The sequence below is a fragment of the Alosa pseudoharengus genome, unplaced genomic scaffold (assembly GCF_046254945.1).
Source record: "Alosa pseudoharengus isolate Yale_2024_CS ecotype anadromous, Long Island Sound unplaced genomic scaffold, YU_APseudo_1.1 YU_APseudo_1.1_scf_21, whole genome shotgun sequence".
Lineage (NCBI taxonomy): Eukaryota > Metazoa > Chordata > Actinopteri > Clupeiformes > Clupeidae > Alosa > Alosa pseudoharengus.
In genome coordinates, this window is record NW_027468674.1 from 12,964,441 (window position 1) to 12,979,567 (window position 15,127).

The following is a 15,127-nucleotide window of genomic DNA, read 5'->3' on the forward strand; positions in this document are numbered from 1 at the left end:
CACGCACAAACACCCAATGTGTAAGTAATTGAGTAATGATGAGATGATGTGTGAGTGTGTGTTTGTGTGTGCATTTTTCTTCAGTTTCATCATAATCTCCCTTTATGATATTTTGGATATGCAAGTGGAGCAACACACACACACGCACACACACATTCTAAGCAACAGCTGGTTAAACAACCATTACATTTGTGCAACACACAATCATTTGATTTCTGACATTAATATGCCATTTTGTCTAGAAAAATCTCTCACAACTACCCCATGATTAGTAGGCAAGTGTATAGGCACATTAAGAAGCTACAGAGAGACAGTGACAAAGTTAGTTTATTTTAAAAACTATGATTTTAATATACTGCTATTTTCAGTACAGAGTTATTTTGTCCAGCATGTATATAATTTGTAAAAAGTTAATTTTGACACTCATTTTCTCCTTAATTTTCAAACAGTTCATGTTTAAATAGAACCAAAGCAGACAGAAGAAATTATAACAGATGTTAATGATACAGAGCTTGTCAAAATGTTAGTACTGCTGGCCAGAAAAGATTATTAATTAAAACAATAGTAATCATACTAAATGGTTAATATCTCACTTGATTTACATAGAAAGGCACAGAATGCAAGCAACATCGAAAACTCAAAATTAAAGACAAGCCATTTGACCTCCAGTCGACCACTTTTTTTCTCATAGAAAGTACAAGCAACTCCCAGATATTTTCCCAAATACTGCAAGGCCTCATGTCATTACACCAATGGACCCACCTGGCCCCTATAGAGTTAATGGTAACACACTACAGCCGCCCCCCCCCCCCCAAATTACAACTAATGGCATCGCTTTCTGTTATACATTAGGAAAGAGAGACCCCAGTGAAGGGTTGTGGCTGGTAATCTACCCCCCACCCACCCATCTTTTATTTTATTTTTATCAAATCGTCTTTTGCAATAAGGCATACTGTTCAAATCTGGAAATGTAATTTAATGTTATTTCTCACATACAAAATATGATAGAAAAATACATTATAAATTTGTTACAATGGTTATAAATAGGAGAGGATGTTCACTCCTCACATAGGCAAGTACTTGGGCACCATAAAAAACAGTGTCTATCTGGGGTTGAAATGTTGAATGTAGAAACAAAATGGAAGAAAAAAAAATACACTCACTCTCATTCACACACACACACACACAAACTGTCACACACATACACACACACACACAAACTGTCACACACATACACACAAAACACAGCAAAAAGTGACCATGATAATACTGATGATATAAAGGGCTTCAACAAAAAATATTCTAAAACATAGTGTAACACAACTAAATAAGGAAAACAAACTCCAGTTCCTGATGAGATGCCGTGCTAAAACATGAACCTTCACTGAGACCTTCACTGGCATCACATCAACTGCAATTTTATATATACACACATGTGTATATATTCTGTTTATATATATATTGCATTTAAACTGCTTCTAGTCTTTCCCCACACATGTAACAAAACATATCAGCATAATCACATCCCCTTCAAAAACATTCCTGGCATGGCACTGCGTAAAATGACGAAACAGAAAAAGATACGAAACCATTCACATGACTATGTAGTGAGACACAAAACCAGGCAGTTCTGTAGCTTAGGACTTTAAAAAAGCGGTCTGTTCCTAGCCTAGAGCTTGAACTTCCTGATTGCATCCACCTTCCTGATGACAATGGCAGTGGAAAAACAACGATGCAAGTTTTGTTTTTTACATATTTACTTTTTATGTTTTCATATTTACGTAAAACATTTTTTTTTTGCGCATAGTTATTTCCCTCACTGGATTTGTGATATTTCTTATTTTAGCTAATTGCTGTGACTCATATCAAATAGAAATTATCAAATTGAACATCACAGTGTTGTCTAAACCCCCAAATGTGCAGATATCTGCTTTAAAATGCTGATTGGCCTGGCTACCTTTTTTTGAGTATTTTATTTATTAAAAAAAAAAATATATAGGCTTAACTCCGACTTAACCACTTTCCTCTGTGAGCAAACAACTTCAGAACCCAAAGTGGAGGACGATAAAGGATGTTTAGAGGACTGCAACATAAATGCGAGGTTGCATAGATCATAAGAAATTAATCAGCGGATAAGAACACATTGGAGTCCGTCTTTTTTAGTGTTAAGGCAAAAGGGGGGGGGGTATAGCGCTTCTTTCCAGTTCAACGTGTATTAACAGAAGCTGAATCAAACTGTTATTTCCCGAAATACCTAACAATTGTGTTCAGTTGAGATAAACTATTTGAGAAACCTAATTGTTTTTATAATAGTTCATAAGGCTCAAAGAGTCCAAAATTTGACCATAGCATGGTTGCACGTGGCATGAGTTACTCTACCTTCAACCCCAGTATCTTGGCCATGTGCCAGGTCTGTACACAGACTAGCTGGAGTAGGCTACAAACAAAAAAAAGCTACAATAAAAAAGTGAAATGTGTAAATTTTTGTAAGGCTACTGTTTTTTGGTGCTTCTCAAAACACTACTCAGAGCACCTGAAGTTATGCAGTCTACAACTGTGTGTGTGTACAACAAATTTGGCAAATAATGGGTAAGGTTTGGCTTCAAATGTAAAACAGATGGCTTCAAAATAAAAGTGAGATGCTGGAAATAGTTTAGTCTCTCCTGTCATTGTGTTTACCAAAACATTTTTCACTGCAACATGAGTAGCACAATTTCAAAAATCGCACACACCAGTATTATGTGTTTTTGTCTATTACTTGAATTAATTAGTTAGAAGATTAACCTGATATGTGGTTAGGAGCACATCCCTTGGGACATTCAAAATCCACAATCGTGTGTAAAATAAGGCACTTCTTTAGGTATTATTTTTGTCACTGACAAAAATAAATGTTTGATTTAAAAAAGGAAAAAACAAAAACAATCAAAAGGCTGTTTTGGTCTCTTAAAAATGTCCTTGTCAATGCGAACAAAGAAAGATTTCTATCTTTGTTCATCGAACAATGCGACAATACTGAAGTTTGATACAAAAGGATTGCGTTGAGAAAAATATACTCTCGTTTCCGTCCAGAAGCACCTTTGCATCAAAAGTGTTGATCTTCGGGCTGAGTGTTATTTCATTTCATTCTCAGGTTTCGTGATGTGTGCGTATGACATGGGTTGGAAGCGAGTTGGAGGCAAACATGGCTTATACATCCCATAGTTTGAAGTTGTTACCATAGAAAAAAGGAAGCAACCTGGACATGTTTATGTGTCAATTCTGACCTATCAGGGACCCAACTGACTCACACATACATGTTCTCCTCTCTCTCTTTCACACACACACACACACGCACACACACGCTCACACACACACACACACTCTCACACACTCATAACCTCTTCAAACTGGTCCCACCCAAAGCCCACCTGACACCCAGCTCTGTGTATGTGAAATCTAATGCTTACAGAAAGGCAACTTTTTTTCCGTTCAAAACGCTTGTAGACCATGAAAAACATACCAAAAACATGATAAAATCTGATCCTCCGGGTCTGTGTCTTTGTGTGTGTGTGCATTCATATAGCTGTGTATCTACATAAAGTTTTACTCATTACAACAAGTGTGTTTGTGTGTGTGTGTGTGTGTGTGTGTGTGTGTGTATGTGTGTGTGTGTGTGTGTGTGCCCGTAGTGAAGCTGATGGAGAGGTGTAGGGTCATGTCGATCAGTGGAAGTGGACTGGACCTCATTATTGCTTTACAATGCCTCAGTGCAGGTATGGAGTCCCACCCCCCACCCCACTCTACCTCACCTAGCCAAAAAAGGCCAGTGGAGGTTGTATACCGTATTGTGTGTGTGTGTGTGTGTGTGTGTGTGTGTGTGTGTGTGTGTGTGCGTGTGTGTGTGTGTGTCTGTATGTGTATGTATGTATGTGTGTGTGTGTGTGTGTGTGTGTGTGTCTGTATGTGTATGTGTGTGTGTGTATGTGTGTGTGTCTGTGTGTGTGTGTGTGTGTGTGAGGGTGAGAGGAGTTGGGGTAATAAGTCTTTGAGAGGGGGGGAAGTTGGGTTGTTGAGGAGTGGATGGGCCTCACCACCGAGCCGCTGTTGGGTTAAGCGGTAAAGCTGCGTCCCGGCTCGCCAGAACGCCGAACCAGAGCCAACCGCAAGACAGACAAGCGAAGGACGAGCCAAGGTCAGAGAACTGGTCAGCAGGCAGGCAATGGTCAGGTCATCATTGGGTGAAGAGTTCAGAGGTCAGAAGGTCAAAGGTTAGTTGCCGGTGGCGGCTGGGTGGTTAGGAGAAAAAATAAAATAAAATAAAATAATAACAAGAGACGGACATAAAAAAGGAAGGAAAATAATAAACGACAAAAAAGAGGAGGGGGAAAAACAAACAAACAGAAAGGAGACAAAAAGAAAAAAGATAGAAAAAAGGAGATTAGTTTCAGCTAGTGACGGTCGGATGACAACATGACAAATAAACTATACCACAGCTACTGTAAAGAGCTCTGCTGCTGTTCCCTCTCCAGAAGCAAAGGGGTCAAATCAATTATGAAGTTTCAATGGATTTGAAATGGCACTACGAATGGTTAGTAGCAGTCAACAGACATCTGAAAGCTAGAGATAAAGATCGACTAAGGGACAGGTGGAGAGCTACATGAGACAAAAGCAGCTAGTCTTTGCAAGCCAAATCAACGTGTGAACTGTGGAGATTTATGGGAGAAATTAAATCGACACTGTAGTTATCCTCTGACTGCTAATAAGCATTAGGCCGCCATCCTGGATCTAAAAGCATCAAAGCAACTACTGATGATGAGGATGGTCATGAGCTGTTACCAAGGTGATTTGAGGGGGGACATTATGGAAACAATGCTAATATGCTAATTGTTTCAGTAGACTGAACAAACTTATAGCTTATACTTTTGTTGGGTTGTTTTTTTCCAAGTCATGGAAACTTTATTGCTTTTCAATTTTTGTATCTATTTACAAACAGTATGAAAACATGACGCTAATCATACAAGGCAGAGCTAAAAAAAACATACTTCTTCTTCTTCTGCAGAGGTGCGGCTAAAAGGAAAATGCTATCACACAAGCGAAACAAAAAAGCTACTTCTGAGACTCACTGACATCAATCTGAAATATAGGATAGAAAATAAACTTCATACCAATACTGAGTCATTTCCATATAACACCCTGTAAAGTGGAATTCCCCCTCCCTCCCTCCCCTAATAAAAAGGAAATATTTTGTAGGACACAAGAATGTTTGAGATTGAATATTTCTATCTTTGCCTACAAAGATCCCTCTAGCATATTGTTGCTATTTGCAAATACAATAGACATCTGGTAAATCATAACCGCTTTTTGTTTATAGTTAAGCACATCATTTTCATAAAGTTTTTTCTTTAAAAAGAACCACACAGGTATATACGATTTTCTTTTCTATTTTTTTTTTGCAATCACATAACATCAACAACATCATCAACCACATGAAATGAAAGAAGCTTACAGTAAAACAAACAAACAAATAGAAAAAGACAAAAACAACAACAAAAAACAACAAAACCAAAAAATAAAAATGTGGAATAGTTCTCTGTTTAAATGTCAACTCTGTTCTCTCTCTTATACGTTTAACGTGCAGTTCTCTCATCTCATTTTATCTTTCTATGAGGTCTCTGAGTTTCTGTGTATTTTTTTTCACTTAGCTCTTCCATGTGTGCCCTGTCTGCAGACAGACTAGAGCTGGCAATGATCTATTTGTCGTCTTCTCAGTGCAAAGTTCATATTTGTGCCGTATCATTTTTTGGTAGCACTTTACTAGAACCTTCCATCATTAGACTAACATATTCACATCCTAAACATGTCATGTCAGATACCACATCATTTCTAAAGTTGTGACCTTACAGTCAAGGTCTAGTAATTTAAAGGTCTAATTTAAAGATTACTAGATTAAAGATCACATTACCATCAGTGGCCATTTTCATGAAAGCATAGCTTAGCATGATATACAATCTGCTATGGCATCTAAATTCTGACAGCAGTCATGACAACGATCGTTAATGGCAATGTGACACCATTAAACCATTAGACGCCAACGATCACAATGACCATTTATTGGACAGAACTTTGGCCATAACATGTTTAAGACCTGGGTATGTCTCCTCTGAGACAAAAGGCTCCAGTAAAATGATACCTAATTTAAAAAAAAGTAATTGTCTTTTAACGGGACCTGGCAACCGAGAGCTTATAGACAAGAGTACAGTAGCACCACTTTTCGTTAGAATGGTCACTGGGACTGTGGGACCACCTGATTGGTCAGGAGGACCAAGCAGCAACCAGGAAGTAGAGTGACTTGACAACAGATGTGAGATGTTATATAAGTATGTGTCAGGGGAAAGGAGATATCAAGCTTATGGATGCCAGACCCCGTCAAAATATAATACCCTTTATGATTCAAGTGAAATTGATCTGGTTTATAAACTGCCCATGCTTTATGGCAAATTCAGATTGGAAGGCTTTTTACATGTAAATTAGACGTTAGAATTTACTTAGCCTCTACCTAAACTAGTTTATTATATTTTGGCTTTTCATTTTGTTTTGATTTTCATTTTGTTTTTGACATTATACGGTCCACACATTTTTCTCAAGCCAGATTTTCTGGTAAAGGGGAAGAAAGTAGGAGACCAATTCGCATTTTGGTGCTTTTTTTAAGGAACAATAATTCAAAATACTGAAAATAAGATTGAAATACAAACAAATGTCAAGGGCAGTTGGTTGAACCAGATCGATTTCACTATTGTGCAATTTCACCGTTGTTTCTCATTAATCGGGTCAGTTTATATATATTTATATAAATGTGTTTCTCCATTACATAGTTAAGATTGTGTTAAGATCTTATAATACTAACTTCACATAAGCTTTGCTGTCATCCATCAGTAGGTTCTCACATTTAACTTTCTCTTATAAGCGAGCATTTATCTTATATGTACAGTTTTGGCACATCGGTGGTGTTCCAAATGTGAGTCATTATAAGGTCTGTTACAGAGCTCTCTTCAAAACTGGAACTGCGAGATTCCCTTAGACCCAGTTCATGTTTACGTTAGGCATGCAGTAGGCTGAACATGACGCGTCGAAAGAAATAAAAAGTGCTGTGAATAAGGACTGCCACAAAGGAAATGAAAAATAAACTAATCTGGAGTAAAAAAAAAAGGAAATTAGCAAATGAAAAGCAAGAAAACGAGAAACAGACACGAACATCATGATGCAAGCTCAATTCACAATGAGAGCACAAAAAAATCCGCAATCCAATGAAATCATACAATGCAATGACAATGTATAAATAAAAAAAAATGTTTAAAAGGACGATCTTAAGACAATGCAGATACAATGAAAAAGTTTGTGTGTGTGTATACACGTGTGTGTTTCTGTTAAAGGTGAAAATCTGAACATGGGGGGTGAATGTGGCAGACATGATTTAGCCAGGAAGTTTAAAGGTGTACTTCCTGTATCTATAGTAGCTTACAGAGGCATGTCTCTTCAAATTCTCAAATGTCTATTTTTGACTACACAGAGTAAAACGGCATTCAAACATTGGGAATAGACAGGGAATAGCAGACATCCTCGAATTACACACGCAGATGCTAACTAGCAATATCCTTACATCCTGGTCCTTCCGTGATCTGATCGAGTAAGATTGCCTGAGACTCAGATCGTTACGTGGCCACTAAAACGAGAACGAGGCTGGCTAAGATTCCGAGTGCACTTCAACGGAAAACTACATGGAACTCTAGCTTGAGAATGATTTCTGAGAACTCCAAGCTCAAAAAGGAATGTGCTTTTCATTTTTTTTACCCCTCTCCCTCTTTCAATTTTGGAACGATGGCTTGGTTTGCTAAAAACACAAACTGACACGAGTGAGACAAGTCAAGGACAAAAGTCAAGGGGGTAAAAGGAAAAAAAAAAAAACAGTAAGAGTGCCGCAACTGATATTGGAAAAGGGAGGTGGAGGGGATGTGCAGAGAGGCAGTGAAGGCTGCCTTTCAGGACTCTGTTACTCCTCATCAACTGCCAGTGTGTCACAAGGCCGTCACATGACCATCAAAATAACAGAGTTCTGATCAGGCAGTCGAGAGCCACGTCTAAAGACACAGACGACTGCACATCTGCCCTGCTAGGCACACTACTCGCTCGTTGCCAGAGGAGTCTGTGGCCTTGTTTTATTAACAACTACACACAGTCCCCTCCGAATGGCCATTGGTGGGTCGATCTTAGAGGTCGAGCAGTAACATGTAAAGGGGAATTGGCTTCTGGACTTCTCTTCTTGGTTATTTCTTTTCGTGTTTTTTATTTCGTTCCAATATTTACTGCAACTGTCCATGACCTATACTGGGCTTCTGACAGCGTCTCCTTGAGAGCTGAAGTACAAGTTTGGTCTGATGATTGGTATGGGAATGTAAAGCCTCTCACAGACCTCCTAAGACCCCAGAAAAACCATTCCCCAATATACTGTAGCTAGCCCCATGCAAGCCTGGGAGAAAGTCTCTCTAATGAGTAATTAATGAGTAATTAATGAGATCTACACACCCTGATCTGGTCCAGTCTCTGGGTTGGCCTAATCAGACCAGCTTAGAACCAGAGGTGCTCTGAAATTAGCAAACAAAGGCAAATATTCATCATGTACATTTTCAAAACACTTCTACGTCTACGTTGGGAAATTGCTGCAAATGTTGAAATGTGCAAATGTTCAAACAGTCGGAGAAAGAAGTTCTTGGTGAACAAGCATGGATTTCAGAACCATGGAACAATTTGGAATGTTTACACGGAATAAAAAAACATTCAAGTTCAAAAATTCAGGAAAAAAATAGGTTTGCCCCAAAAATTCACCTCTGTTCACAGAATTTGAATGCACCTCTGGCCTGTTATAAAAATCACTGCCGTCTTGATAAATGTATGAAATTAATTTAAGTGCACCAGAATGTGTGATAATGGATTTGAAATTATACAAGGAAACGTGTCAAGCTTATAAATACAACTTCAAACACAATGTGTTGCGACATGAGGCAATCTAAAATTAAGACTTGCAAATGTAATATGACTGTGTTCCCTGATAACCCAATCCCAGAGACCCACATGTAAGACCACACACACACACACACACACACGCACACAAAACACAACACTCAAAAAAGTTATACCTACACACAGATTCAATCCACACTTAAAAGGCATAACCACACAAGGAGAAGACTGGAGCTAAACTAACCTCGATCGGCAGTCACAACCCTTTGGTAGGGGTGGACGCGCATATCGTGCCTTCGAACTTTAGTAGTCACCGCCCCTGCTCGCGTGGTAACGGGATTACCCAATAAAACAAAAGAGGGAATGAGATTAGGCAGAAGATCATTTCAGAAACACACACGGCAAGAAAACACACACACACACGGTCAGTATTGGTCAGATAGTAGAAGGCAAGCCTACAGTCGTTGCAATTCACACACAAGTCAAAAAAACACACATGTAGTAGAAATCTATCCATCCATCAAGCATGTAAGAAAAACTTGTAAAACAACAACCAAAGAAAACATAAACAAAAACAAAAGCACAGGTAAGGCACGAGAAAAACCAATCACGCTTTCATTAGAGACTCTTGGATTGGATTTAACACTGTAGTACTGGGGTGTGGGGATGTGTGTGTTTGTGGATCTCACACACAAACATTTGCGTTTAAATATAAACATGTTGCGAACTGTGAAGTAGTGTTCCCTGGTTTAAAAATAGACAATAGCATTTCCAGGCCTTCCACCAACATAAGGCTGTCATAAGCCCTTACTAAAGGAGGACATTTAGTCTTATGTCTGGTCAAATCCACACTGAGTTTGTACCAGTAATCACATAACAAAGCACACTCATCAGTGCTTCAAAGTAGTCATAGATTTTTAACTTTTAGTTTTTAGTTTTAAGTAGAATATTTTCATGGAGCGCTATGTAAATCAAGATTGTTCTTTTCAGAACCAGGAAAAGTCTACCAAGAAGCACAAAAATGAATTCCATTTACTTCAATAGCATTTCGAACATTTCAGATTCTGAGGCACTCTTTTATAATCTCACCTATAAGAAGTTTAAGGAGTCGGAGACTCGATCATTTCCAGTTTTAGAGATCCCTAAACAGACATCCCCGCTGACCAGACTGCAGTGTTTCAAACTGTACACATTCAGCTCTACTGACTACTATAAGGCTTTATGAGAGCGTCAATACATCAGTTTGATCAAAAATAGTTTAAAATATATCATTTCGTTTGCTTGTTTGTCATTATTTTTTAATCCATGAGTCATTAGACATAAAGAGATGAATTAAAAGTAATCTCCATAGTTACGGCCAGTGTAAACATCAGTAGTTATTAGCTTCTTATCTGTCTGTCTGTCTGTCTGTCTGTCTGTCTGTCTGGCTGTCTGTCTGTCTGACTGACTGACTGACTTAATGCTACGTCTGTGTTCGCTTTCATACGTTTGTTTGTTTAGTTTTCGCTTGTTTGTTTTTTTGTTCATTTATTCGTTCGTTCGTTTCCAGGCAGCTGTAAAACAAAACACGCATTAACACTTGGGCAGAGGCGTGCTCGGCGCTAGTTCATCGGAGAGCGCTACTAGCCCTTCGTTGGGAAAGCCATACCTAAAGGAAGAGAAAGGATGGAGACCATTAGTCTCCTTGAGGCATACGCTAGTGTCCAAACTCAAGGGTTCAAATTTACATCAACCCCACATGAACTAAACACTACATTTTCACCAGTCCACTTTCCTTAAATTCAGGTATTTAAATTAAAAGTTAAATTGAATTGGAAGTTCAAACGTATACAGCTGTCCTGCCCGTCAACAGTGTTGGAACTTGAAACAAGCTTACATTCAAGCTAATGAAAGCCAATATAAGATTTATAAGACTGCCCCATTAGCTAATATATGCTATAATTTAAAAATAGCTTCTAGTCTAGAAAACGCCTTAGAGTCGTCTTTACACATACGTTACATTAAACTAAATGTTTAATCTGACAATCTATAATCCAAACACCCCCTAATTTCAAATCACTAATTAATTCATTAATACTCATTAATCAATAATTCACAGTCAGCTTTTCCATTAGTGGATAAATATAGCCATATTGCCATCTGGCTGTGCTGGTGGGTCGGTGAATGCAGTGGCTGATTTTGAAGCAAGGACTAATACTGGGACTAAAAACAGTTGAAGGACGTCTGGTTTGAAGCACGAGTGCAATTTGCACCCGGCCCTGCTGTTTTGCTTGCTGCTTGCCATCACTCTACTAAATATAAAGCCCTGGTGTCGAGCCATGCTAAGGGTTCAGGGACAGGAGCTTGACCCGAGCCAATTCACCTCTCACACACACACACACACACACACACACACACACACACGCTACAATGGAACTGTTTGTCACAGAATTTAACATCAAGAGGTACACATTCATGCATAGCACACAGTATGCATGCACACACCATCTATTCTCACACACACACACACACACACATCCAAAAAGTTGCAGTGATTCATGCTTATAAGAACATGCAATAAAGGTTGCATCCTGCGCACACACATACACACATATGCACGTACACACACACACACACACACACACACACATCATGCACACACACACTTACCTAGCACTCCAGTGGAGTCAATGGGATACTCGAGAATGGAAGGCGCCAGTGTGTAGGGGTAATCGTAGGGGGCATAGATGATGCCCGACTCGGGCGACTGCTGCATGAGGGTGCCGGGGTGCGGGGTGCCCGCGGGCATGAGAGCGGAGGTCTGGATCTGCCTGATGAGGGGCATGAGGGTGGGCTGGGTGGGCTGCGGTGCCCGCAGGGTGGCCGTGGGCATCACAGGGGAGGGGCCGGTCATGATGCGGGGAGCCTGGGCTGAGGCTGCCAGAGAGAAGGCCAGGGCTGCTGTATGCACCCACACACACATGCACACACAGACACAGACACACACACACAAACACACACACACACACACACAGACACACACACACACACACACACACACAGACACATAGACACACACACACACACACACACATGGACACAGACACACACACAGACACACACACACACAGAGACGCACACACACACGCACACAGACACACAAACAAACACACACACACACACACACACACACACACACACAGGGACACACATACACACAGGGACAGACAGACAATACACACAAGCACACACATACGGACACATACATACACACACAGGGACACACAAGCGCACACACACACACAAACACACACAGAAATGTTTTTTAAGACATGTGTAGCCCATAATAATCCCAAACACATCCCAAACGCCTACACAAACACCCTCATGACAAATATGATGATGTCATCCTTACGCGACTTGACGTTGGCATCCCTGTAAGTGCCATTTAAGATGGCCAGCTCCATCAGCTGCATCTTCTTCAGACTGTCCTCGCCCTCAGCCTGTCAACACACACGCAGAAGAGAGAGAGAGAGAGAGAGAGAGAGAGAGAGGGAGAGGGTGAAAGAGAGAAAGAGAGAGAGAAAGAGAGAGAAATAAATACACATTAACACACTGCATTCCAATCTGGGGCTGTGTGCATGTCCAAAGGTTTTTCCCCTCCAGCTGCAGTGTGTGTGTGTGTGTGTGTGTGTGTGTGTGTGTGTGTGTGTGTGTGTGTGAGAAAGAGTGTGTGTATGTGTGTGTGTGTGTGTGTGTGTGTGTGTGTGTGTGTATGTGTGTGTGTGTGTGTGTGTGTGTGTGTGTGTGTGTGTGTGTGTGAGAGAGAGAGAGTGTGTGTATGTGTGTGTGTGTGTGTGTGTGTGATATATGGTCCCATCACACACACATCTGGAGCAGATTAGGCGAGGCGTTAACTCAACATCTCCTCTCATCAGATATCACGCCACACAGTTTACATCTCATTACACACATGCTCATGTTTGTGTGTCTTAGACGCTCTTCGGCCTGCCTGACCTTTGACCTTTTGGGATGCAGCTGTTAGGAGTGGCCTGTGTGCGTACTGTATGTGTGTGTGGGTGTGTGTGTGTGTGTGTGAGAGAGAGAGAGAGAGAGAGAGAGAGAGAGAGAGAGACTGTCAGACATTCGTAGTCACAGCTTGAGTTACACTTTTGCCAAAAAACTAGCAGGCATGTGAGTAGATGCGAGCATGTGTGAGTGTGTGTGTGTGTGTGTGTGTGTGTGTGTGTGTGTGTGTGTGTGTGTGTGTGTGTGTGTGAGACTCATCTTGTGTAACTCTCAAGCCTGTGGGAGTGTGCAGAGGGACAAGGTTAAAGAAACAAGATCGTGTTACACTCTGGCGTTCAGCTCCCTCCTTTCCTCACCATCCCCTTCTCCCTCTGTCTGTTCATCTCTCTCTCCTTCTCTCTTTCTCTCTCTCTATCTCTCCCTCTCTCTTTCTCTCTCTGTATTTCTCCCTCCCTCTTTCTCTCTCTCTCTCTTTGCTGCATTTCTGTATATCTTTATTGGTATATCTCCTCTCTCTCTTTCTCTCTCTCTCTTCATTGCTATATCTCCTCTCTCTGTCTCTCTCTCTCTCTTTCTTTATTGCTAAATCTCTCTCTCATTCGTTTCCTTTCTTTCTCTCATTCTATAATTTTTCTCTTTCCATCTATCACTGTACCACCACACCCACGGAACAACGCTCCTCTGGGATTCCGCCATCTTCTCCACTACACCCGTTTCATTCCCACTCATTCTCTCTCTCTCTCTCTCTCTCTCCCCACTTCTCCTCTCTCTCTCTCTCTGTCCATATGTCTGTGAGAGTGAGGTCATCAGCTCTTTTCGGCCAACGACTGCTGCGCCACTGCCCAACCCTGGAGGGTGATGCCAGCGAGAGATGCCACACCATGCCAACGCAGGCTGCCGCCCCAGCACGACCTTCTAGGATTGCAAATCCTCAAAGCACCCAGTGAGATGAGACACTGCCCCAATGCCACCTTTGCAGAGCTCCGTTCTTCAATGCAAACCTTTGAGCAACCTGAGCAACCTTCTAACACAGCCTTCTGAGATTGCAAATCCTGTGAGATGAGCCACTGTTCATATGCAGCCTTTTAAGAGTGCAGATCCTCAATGCAACCTTCTGAGAGCATACATACCCTACGCAGTCTTATAAGTGTCCAGATCAGATCCTCAATGCAACCTTCTGAGAGCATACATACCCTACGCAGTCTTACAAGTGTCCAGATCAGATCCTCAGTGCAACCTTCTGAGAGCATACATACCCTACGCAGTCTTATAAGTGTCCAGATCAGATCCTCAATGCAACCTTCTGAGAGCATACATACCCTACGCAGTCTTATAAGACTGCAGATCAGATGCTCATTGCAACCTTTTGGGATTACACCCTCTGCCTTCAGTGCAGATGATAAATACCATGGAAACTAATTTTCTATCAACCCAGCCACTACACCAGCTCACAGATCTCAAGCAGGTTCCCGAGGTTACGTAATCACAAGAGTAGCAAGGTTATTGACAACCAGTTTAAGGTTATATCATACGTAAGTATAAGTATAAGTATATATACTCTTTTGATCCCGTGAGGGAAATTTGTTCTCTGCATTTAACACACTCAGCCCACAGTGAACACACAGTGAGGTGAAGCACTTATAATTATAACAATACAAAAAGAAATACACTGAATTAGAAAGTGATATAAAGTCGCTTTTATATTCCTTGTAAACACCATCAGTCCTCAGTCCTAAATGATAACTTTAAAAAGGCTTCCAGCAACAACCATATGTTGTCCAAAACATGTGATCCAAAACGTGATGACAATGTGAATGTACTGCAGTCTGCACCCTATTTCTCTTCAGCCGGACAACTGCAGTGAAAAAGAAATAACATAAAATACTGTCTATGGTGTGTGTGTGTATATGTGTGTGTGTGTGTGTGTGTGTGTGTGTGTGTGTGTGTCTGCCCTACAGTATGTGCCATACAGCAGTGTGAGTGAGTGTGAGTGTGTGAGTGGGAGAGTGTGAGAGTGTGTGAGTGTGTGAGTGGGAGAGTGTGTGAGTGGGAGAGTGTGTGAGTGTGTGAGTGTGTGAGTGGGAGTTCAGACAGGCGATGAGGCCGTCGGGCCAGTCTGAGTTTG

General features: G+C 40.9%; 1 protein-coding gene across 7 annotated transcripts in view; it reads right to left on the minus strand.

The window, feature by feature from the left end:
* Positions 1–888: 888 nt before the first annotated feature.
* Positions 889–15,127, minus strand: part of qki2 (QKI, KH domain containing, RNA binding 2) — a 61,841-nt gene continuing 47,602 nt past the window's right edge. The window contains exons 5-9 of one of the 7 annotated variants that reach the window (XM_076297925.1): positions 12,389–12,476; positions 11,644–11,931; positions 9,239–9,313; positions 8,560–8,618; positions 889–4,265 (exon numbers count right to left, since the gene is read on the minus strand). In XM_076297925.1, coding sequence (XP_076154040.1) covers positions 8,602–8,618; positions 9,239–9,313; positions 11,644–11,931; positions 12,389–12,476 — 468 coding nt within the window. In that variant the 3' untranslated portion in view covers positions 889–4,265; positions 8,560–8,601. Of the gene's footprint in view, positions 4,266–5,188; positions 10,643–11,643; positions 11,935–12,388; positions 12,477–15,127 lie in introns of those variants that run through there. The other 6 variants (XM_076297923.1, XR_012990048.1, XM_076297924.1 and 3 more) reach the window with 6 other exon arrangements.